We start from the raw sequence: 9,897 nt of genomic DNA on the forward strand, positions 1-9,897 counted from the left end.
GAGTTGACCGAGTTAAACAAGTCCGCCTTCTAACTCTTCACGGTGAGTTAGGGTAATACAATAAGTTATAAGAAATTATAAGAAATTAAATGTTGGGGTAATACAATAAGTTGATATTGAGTTCGATATGGAATGAAGGAATCATGGTAAGAATCTATCTTTTTGGCGAAGCGCCTGCAAGTCTGCCAAAGTTAGACGAAAATTTGTATATCTACTTGCATTGCTATCTTTTGATGAGTCAAACCAGCAAGGTAGAATAAAAGTTTGAGATGAAGCTTAACAAAGTCAAGTCTCAAAGAAGGGTTGTCAAAAAAAGTGCAATTATGTCCAAATCTGCTCTCGATAGGTCCGCCAATGATTCGTTCAAGAAGAAAATATAAGCGTCGACCACGCCAATCAAATTGCAAAAGTTTATATGAAACTCAGAGAGTTTATTTACGTGCATTGATTCTTACTATTTGTAATATCAATAGTTATTATTTAATAATTGATGTATGGAATCTCACTAAGTTCATTTGGACTTATGAGTGATTTGCCTTGATTGTAGGATCAAAGGTTGACATGGAAACTGTAGGAAGGGACCAAGCTAGAGCTCGCGAAATCAACGTGAACATTTTGATGTTGTATCATATATATAGAGAGGCACCCTTAGAGGTTACGCCTCGAGGTTAGGTTAAGCTCAATTAGTAGAATTTAATATCGGGATGCATATGATATATATTCAATAAACGAAACAATTGTAAGAACTATAATCAACTTATCTTGTTACTCATATAATAAGAAGTTTTATTGAATGTTTATTCATAGAACGTGTTTGATAGCTAAGAAATTGGAATAAAGTTATATAGTAAACATGGTTTAAATTCGTTGTGGTCTAAGTATTGTGAATAAGTCAAGTCAGAAATGTTGTTAAGTAATACAAGTTAATTGAGACTTTCAGAACCCGGACCCGACGATCGAGTCGGGTGTATTATGTTACATACTTACCTCTTGAATGCTTCAATGCTTAAAATCAAGCTTCCGATTACTTGTTACGATCCTTAAAATAGCTTGGAAACCCCTTTCTCAACATTTCTTCATATTCTCGTACACACAAACACAACCAAATATTAATATATAAACTTTCGAAGCTATCTCCTAACAACTTATAACAAATTTCAAGTTAGGAAAGTTGGAAAACACCATTACAAACCTTCATGAAGCTTTGTTTCTCTAGCCTCAATTTCTCTCTTTAAATTCATCTAAACCCTAGGCTGAAAATTAAAAGATTGATGATGATAATAAGTTTAGGAGGTGATTTCTCAAGTGATGTTAAAAAAGTCTCAAATTTTGAGTGTTGGGTTATGGAAAAATCCCCCCAAGAAAAAAACAAGAAAAATGAAGAAGAAAGGAAGAAAAATCCCAACAAAAAAATCTCTAGTTCCTTGACTTGGCTAGTTCCTTCATGAGAGTATGTCAATTTATCCCAAATTTCCTTATTAGTTTAACATTGGGATACACTATTGTACTTATTTAGACTCAATGCACAAAAAAGAGTGTTAATGGTGTTGGTAAATTAGTTAAGCTTTGTTCTTGTCATTTGCATCCCAATCATCTTCATCCTTGCCCACTTCCAAATCACTATTTATGATTATTTTCCAAAAAAAATAATCATTTACTTCAATGAAAAACTTCATCTTTGTACTCCAATAAGAGTAGCTTTCATCATTGAAGAATGAAGGTCTCACAATGGATTGGCCTTCACCTAAGCTTGTTAAGCCGAAATCAACCATCATTCTTCAATACAAAATTTTTGAGCTTGAGTATTTTCTCTTAATGGTGAAACCTTTGAAGGAGACCTTGCTCTAATACTAATTTTTAAGCTCAAAAATACCAAGAGGGGGTGAATTAGAATTTAAAAATCTTTTCTAAAAGTTAAGAAGGAGTAGAAAAACTTGACAAAATTGATTTATAGTGGTTTGACCTCAATTGCCTACCTTTATTACCTTAGTACCACTTGCCAATGATTTTTCCAATTCACTACTTTGAATTGCTATCTTTCAAGGACAAGGTATAACCTATACAATCCTTATCTTTTACTTGGGCTAAGATAGAAACCTCTTCCCTCTAGTTTTCAAGGCTTAAACTAGAACCTCTCTAACTTTTGTGGTTAAACTAGTAACCCTCCCAATTTACATTGGAGAAATTATATAAACAAATAAAACATCTCAATGGGAGGTGTTTATATAGAATAAGTTCACTAAAATATGGAGTAATACTTATATAAAGATATATCAATGAAAGCTTTCTCGAAATTATGAATGAGAGAATGAAGAAAATGAAGAAAAAAGTGTATTATCTTGATTTGTTGTTTGGATATTGATCTTCCATGTCTTGTAGTGCACTTGAAGTGTTTATATATCAAGGAATTGATTTGTAATCATTTGGAGTTATTGAAGATAAAACATAGTCATCGCAATGTAAAAAATCGTGTTGAAAAGGTTCCTTGTAACCTTTGATATAAATACTATTAAAGTGGGTATCGATACCTCTATGAAAAAGTTGCCCACAAATAAACTTAGGTACCAATACCATGAAGCAAGGTATCATTACTTAAGGTTCAAGTATTGATACCTCAAGAATAGGTAATCAATACTTTGCCACTCTAGATTGCTTGTGGCTAATGACTGCCCACAATATTGATACTTAAACACTTGGTATCGTTACTTAGCCACTAAATTTCTTTAAAATTATCTTAACATTTTAAAATAACTTGAGATCAACTCAAAGATTTGGTATAAAATAGAACACATTTAGAACATGTTCTTGAGTATTTTAAAAACTTAAATGTTTTTAATTAGATTTTCAAAACAAAATGATTTAGGAATAAATATGTAGAATTTATCTTAAATGTTATTATATCAAAAGCGTGATAAATCAAATCCAAGAAAAATGAAAATAATAATAAAAATCCTAAAAAGATATTAAAAAATAAATATATATAAATATAAAATCATAATAAAATAAAAATATAAAAATAACAAAAATTATGAAAATATTTTATCATTTTCTAACCTTTTTAGAGACTAAAAGTGTTATAAAAATTGTGGTGCAAGAAACAAACTTGTGACACAAGAAAATAATTAAGGAAATAATCAAGACAAACTTTGAGGCATGACAAACTTTCCTTGAGGTTTTTTATGTCTCCAGAATACAACAAAGTCATAAAACGTCCCAGAAGAAGAAATGGTAAATGGTTGATAATGAAAAGTTATTAAATAATGCTACATATAACTTAACTATTGCCATAACTTGTGTCATTGAATGAATATTATTCATTACAAGTTATGTCTTTTCAGAATGCAGTTATTGATATAATTTGTGTTGTTACATCACATGACACAATTAGTTAAAGTGTTGTGTCATTTCAACACAACCATTCTAATGCAAGAATATATCCTTAAAAATATAATTAAAATAAGAATAATTATTTAGTACACATGTTAGTTTTTTAAGAATGCTTGTGAAATAAAAAACATATACGATCAATAAACCAAATATTTACCATTTAAATAAAAAAAAGTTACACTAGAAATATCAAGGACATGGCATATAAAAGCCCATTAACCAGGCTTAATCTAACGGGCTTGTCACTTAGCTTATTTGTTTATTCATAAAAAATAGCTTATTTCATACTATTTATTTAAATAAATCAATAACATTGCAAACTACTAACAAAAAGTTGCATTAAGCCTTATTTTATTGGAACTGATAGAGTGAAATATAAACTTGAGTCATGCTTTCATATAGCAAACATCATGAAATTTAGAGAATATGAATAATAATTTTAGGGTTAATATGTAGTTTATTTTCTCAAATTTATTTAACAGTACTTAGATTTTTTTTATCTAGTTAGTATCTGAATTTGTATTCTGTCACCTAGGTTGGTACTTTGCACTAATAGCATTAATTTGTGCTGATGTGACTCTAATAGCCGATTTTGTGGTGACACATGGTAGCCTTTCAGTGTACCATATGGGGGCATAAATTAAAAAATAAAAAATCTTTAAAAATATATAAATTAATAAAAAATATGAAATTTTTTAACATTAAGAATTAACATGGTCAAATAATTTACAGATACCTTAGAATTTGGACACCCATTTATCTAGATTCATTCTAGATGTATTTTTAGTAACTTTATATATTTTAATTTTTTATAAAATATAAGCTTTTTAGGTTATTATTTTAAATAGATATAGATTCTAAATTTATAAAAATATATAAAAATAAAAATATATAAAAAAACCTATAATATTTTGGATAGCATATAAAAATTTATAATATTATACTAAATTAACAAAAATAAAAAACTTATAAATTTATATAAATATACAAAAAAACAAAAAATTATAAATTCATAAAAATATAAGTATATAAATCAATTAAAAAGCACGTTTACAGTGAATATTGACAACTGATTGTTTAAATGCATTTGAATCTAGACAACCATTTGTCTAGGTTTATTCTTGATGTAAAAATATAAATTTTTATCAATTTATATATTTTAAAATTTAAATTTTTTATATATTTTTTAATTTCAAAATAATAAGACTAAAAATATAAATAACATAATATATTATTAAAAAAATATAAACTTACAAAAAAGATCCATTTGAAATGAATGTAGACAAATTGGTGTCTAGAAATGTATCTGGACAATCAGTTGTCTAGGTTAATTCTTAATGTGAAAAAAATATACTTTTTTATTAATTTATATATTTTTAATTTATGTCCCACGCATACTGAGAGGCTATCACGTATCACCACTTGATTGATTATCAGTGCCACCTTAGCACAAACTAATGATGTTAATGCAGAGGTACTAACTTGAGTGACAAAATATAAATTCAGGTATTGACTAAGTCCAGAAAAAGTTTAAGCACCAACATAATACATTAAACAAGGTTAATACATAAAATATATTAACTATTAAAAAAAATAAATTTTATACCATTACATAGCTTACACCACTTACAAAATATACATCTAATTTACGTTTATCGAACATAAAATTACATGAAGTTCCTATATATGTAAAAGAATAGGTAAGACAATTTCAATAACCTCTTATTCTGAGAGTAGTCCTCTTACTTATTTGCATTTAAAAACTCAAATTACTTGAAGAAATTCCAAATTACTTTCTCACAACTCTAAGCTCATCAACAAAAGATAAGTAGCAATAATCTTTGATGCCTCATCTCTTTCACATACTATAAAAACACCATTTTTTAGAAAGTGGATAGAAAATGAGAGAATTAAACTTTGTAAATTTCTTTATAATTTTTATACCTGTTTTTAATATATATCCATATATTGATGTGTGATTTTTTAATAAAATAATCCAAGTTGAATATTTGAAAGAGTAAATGAAAATTTTCAAAATGAATAAGTGGTTAAATCTTTTAATGTATATAATTTCTTGGAGGGTATAGATGTCCAGTTAAAAAATTATAATGTAAGTAACTTTGGGGGGATATGTTTTGCGTTGCTTTGATTATGACAATGTCAAAACACTTGATGATGAAGATGAACAGCCTTCAGATTCAGTGGTTACTTTTATTGACTTTCTCTCTACAACATCTATATAATAATTTAATACAAATCATCTATCACAAACCCTTGCGGAAATAGATCATCATGATCAGTCGACGTGATACTGTCAAAAGAAAACTCGCCTTCTTGTTCTTCATTTGACACTCGCTGTTGGTACTCATCATCATGTTGTTGATGATGATGATGATGTTCATGCTTTTCTTGCGGTTGCAGCAGTTGAGACTTCCAACAATCATTAGTGCCAGGCTGCGGTAATGTTGAAGCATGATCTGAATGACTAGTGTAATTATGGTGGTGGTGGTCGTCGTTCTTTGGATTAACATGGGCAAAATTTATATTGACGGGACCTCTTGGGTTTTTGGCAAATGAAATGGAGGTGCTACGACGGCTACAGCCCGTGAATTGTTGCACCAAGGATCGGAAGTTTTTGGCGTCGGCATTGAGGAGGGTGACGGGTGTCCTCTTTGAAGCTCTAGATCGTCTCCTAATAGACTTTGATATACAGGCCTTGGGGGCCAAGTAGTGGTCAACGGCGGCTGCATATGAAGTGTTGGAGGTTAAGTTGTTCGTGGTGACGGTAACGGCAGTAGCATCGGAGAATCCGAAACAAGCATCAATGGTTTGTTCATACAGTTGCATCCACTCAGAAGAAGAAGAGGTACACAGAGTTCCATTCATGGTTCCAAAGGTGGTGGACATTTGGTTTTTTTCTCTTTGTTTCTCTCCTAGTACTAGTTACTAAGGCTTCCCAATTCCACCACACAAATTCAAGCGGGGTTGTTTAGCTTATATAGTATGAATATAGAGGGAGTTGGTGAGCCTTAATAGTTGTGGAGGGATCGGCCTGGTCAAAGTAACACATCAATTCTTGACCATTCTTTAACGGATCAGAGTGGGGTGACTTATTGCCGAAGGATGCTTACGTTTATGTAATTTCCTGGAAGCAGCCCCTGTTTATGTCAATGAGATCATCATCTCCGAGATTATGAACTCATATGTCTATATATTAATTCTCTCTTATTTCTATACTATTTTGATATTCGATAATTATATATATTTCAATTAAAAACTCTCTATTATTTTTTTCATTCATAATATTTAAACTTAAACCACATCAAATTCCTTACCATTTGATTATCCAACACTTACATACTTATATTAATAAAGATATTATATATAAATGATGCTCTCTCACCTCGTTTCTTGGTCAAAATATTGTTATGAAAACAACTCAACCTCATTTTACTGATTGCTTCATATGTATTCATCTATTATTTTAAAACCATTTGATTATCAATTTGTTAGACTGGGAAAATTAATAATCCCATAAAACACTGTTGCTTCATACTCAATTTTTCTCAATCTCTTTTTCCTTGCGCTAAAAGTTCTTCTATTTAAAAAAAATGATAAACTAGTTCATATACATTAGATTAAAGAGTAATCTAGCCCTCCTGTTAAAATTTCATTCATTTCTACTATTAAAAATTAGTTCATGTGAGTCAACATAAAGTACAAGTGGTATGCAACATGTAATTGTTTGGTTATCCGTTAGCCATGCCAGTTTTTAACCGTAGAAATGGATAAAATTGTTAACAAAAAAGACTAGTTTACTCTTGGATATAACGTATAAGAACTAATTACCCATTTTTTAGTAAAGAATACAAAATACACTTTGACTTAGTACAGGGGCTTCCATAATTTTTTTTTTTACCTTTTTTTACTTCCAATTTAATGGTATTATATAAATATAATACAATCAACCCTCTTTACAACTAACCTCAATTGTATGCTAACATTTAAATTTTAGAATATGTTTGATTTAAAAAATTCAAATTCAAATTTAAAATAAAATTATAATATCTTAATAACATTAATTAGTGAGATTTAGATAGTATATTTAATTATTCTCAAAGAAAAAAGATAGTATCTTTAATAAAATTTATCTTTAATAAAATTTACAAATGTAATTTTATTTATTAAATATTGTTTTTGTAATAAAATATGATAAATATACTTTTATATAAAATTTCAACATTTTATTGAAATAATATGTTAACTGAAAATTATTATTTTAATTCATTTAGGAATAAAATTAATTTGATTAAAATTTGAAATAAAAGATTGTTAATGAGCTAGCCTTTATGGTTGTTATAAATAAAAAAAATTGTTATAAAAAATAAAAATAAAATGTCGATTAAGTCTTAATTCGATTGGTATGAGCATTGTTACCAATGTAGGAGGATGTGGGTCCGAATGCATTGAAACGTATAATCTTCTTATTTATAAATTGAGGAAGAATTATAAACAGTTCTAACTCCATATCATAAATTTAAGACAAATATTTTATAAATATACGATAAAATATGAAAATAAATAAATATTAAACAGACAAATTGCCAAAAACAATTACTACGAAAGTTAATTAGCATTTCACAAATCAAATAACACCTCAAGTCCATATCATAAACTTCACTCGTTCCAGGCTCAAATATATTATATAATTAATATAAGAACGACCTTCAGTTTTGAGTTTTCACTTTTTGCAGTTGATAGGCTAATACTACGGTATTTTAAGCTGTAGAGGATTATTTATTGAACCGTTTTTACTAACCAAAAAGAAAAAACCCCGCTTTTCCTTAAAAAAAAAAATATAAAGCCTTTAACATTGACCATGGCCAACCGCCATGTGCTTATTATTTTATATATTGTACTTGGGAACTTCAAATTTGATAACCCTCATGCAATACATATATATGGTTACAATATTATGTTAACGTTTTCCACCCTGATTTAACATTTTTTTATTAAGTTTATTTATGCCATGTTGTGTTAGAAGGGGGGAAATGCCAAAATGATGAGAAAAAAAAATAAAACACTATCTTTTTTATTTAAGGATAAAAGATAAAAGAAAGAAAAAGCTTAAGGGAAAATTATAAATCTAAATTGAATGAGTGTTTTTCTCTCGTATTTAGTTATAATTATATATGTGTATTTATAGGTTAGGTTACTTGCCTAAACTTGAGGATCCTCTCAATAGGCTATATGTACAACCTCGATCTCCTTTTGCTTCTTTAAGGTCCACCACACCATATTTATTGAGCTTCTCCGTTGGAGCTCGTCCAACAACAACAGGTTGAGCCCGATGAATGACTCCATCAACTATATGGAAAGCATTTGCCATCGCATGTAAAAGTGCGCCTTGATTTGGCATATTATACCCTGCAACACCCAGGCTTGTCAGTACTCCTCACATCAGCCATCTCGAGGTTATTTTCATCCCTGGCTTCCTCCTCAATTTGAGGTAGAGGAGATGCATGACTCTTAATCTCATCATCCACACTATACCAAGAATCAGAGGACATCTCGATCTATTCACAACAAAAAAGAGCAACATGAAAGCCTCAATGCATTATGGAAACACAATACAAAATCTTAATGACATGTACACTAGACTCACTATTATAATGAATTCAAATCAAACCTAGGAGCGACTAAACTAGGCTCTAAAATACCACTAAATATACCACCCCTTACCCAGTTTGGAAGCTCAACCAAATAAAGAATGCAACGGTCATCACCGAAGCAAAATATATATCAATCATACAACAATATTTTTTTAAATATGAGTTAATAACATGCAATTAATCATTTTAAGCAACAAAAAATCATTACAAGCAAAAAATGGGCTTAAATGGGGTTTAAAACATTAAAGTTGAGCCCAAAATTCAAAATCTAAGAGCTAGATCTCAATACTTAAGCCAATGTATCGAAACAAATTCTGTTGTCTCGAGGCACAAGGTTTATGTCTTGAGACTTGCCTCATTAAAGCTAATTTAGCTATTGTTTCAGAATATCTCAAGACGATGAGCCATGTCTCGAGACTTAGCCCACCAAGTCTCAAGGTATGCACCTAGACATGCATGCTCAACCCAATTTTTGTTATCTTGTCTCGAGACATGATTGTCCTGTCTTGATACGCAAGCCCATAAATGCAGGAAAACAAGTCTTTAAGCTATCCAACCATGCTTTAAAATGTACCTAAACATGTTAGACAACATACCAAAGTTATACCTATAATATCCCAAATACCTCTTGAGTCAGGAATGGTATTAAAATTAGGAACATATGTGTGTGAATAGGCGGAGGGAATAAAATTGAAATTACCAGTGTTTAAAGTGAAAGTGATATTTAAGGTAATTGAAAAGACTCATTGAGAGAAATAAATCCGGGGTATAGATTAAATTGTAAGAGAACAAAAAGTGTTGGGGCAAGAGTGTGAAAATTAAAAGTATAAATGGTTAA

General features: G+C 29.6%; 1 protein-coding gene across 1 annotated transcript; it reads right to left on the minus strand.

Moving 5' to 3' along the window:
• Window positions 1–5,563: 5,563 nt before the first annotated feature.
• Window positions 5,564–6,577, minus strand: LOC107945232 (calmodulin-binding protein 25). Its single transcript, XM_016879155.2, has one exon. It carries the CDS (start codon window positions 6,292–6,294, stop codon window positions 5,635–5,637), a length of 660 nt encoding a protein of 219 aa, XP_016734644.1. The 5' UTR covers window positions 6,295–6,577; the 3' UTR covers window positions 5,564–5,634.
• Window positions 6,578–9,897: the final 3,320 nt, after the last annotated feature.

The sequence above is a fragment of the Gossypium hirsutum genome, chromosome D12, assembly GCF_007990345.1.
Source record: "Gossypium hirsutum isolate 1008001.06 chromosome D12, Gossypium_hirsutum_v2.1, whole genome shotgun sequence".
Lineage (NCBI taxonomy): Eukaryota > Viridiplantae > Streptophyta > Magnoliopsida > Malvales > Malvaceae > Gossypium > Gossypium hirsutum.

Excerpts from the sequence above, each read along its gene's own strand:
- LOC107945232 (XM_016879155.2), bottom strand. The coding sequence starts at position 6,294 with ATGTCCACCACCTTTGGAACCATGAATGGAACTCTGTGTACCTCTTCT.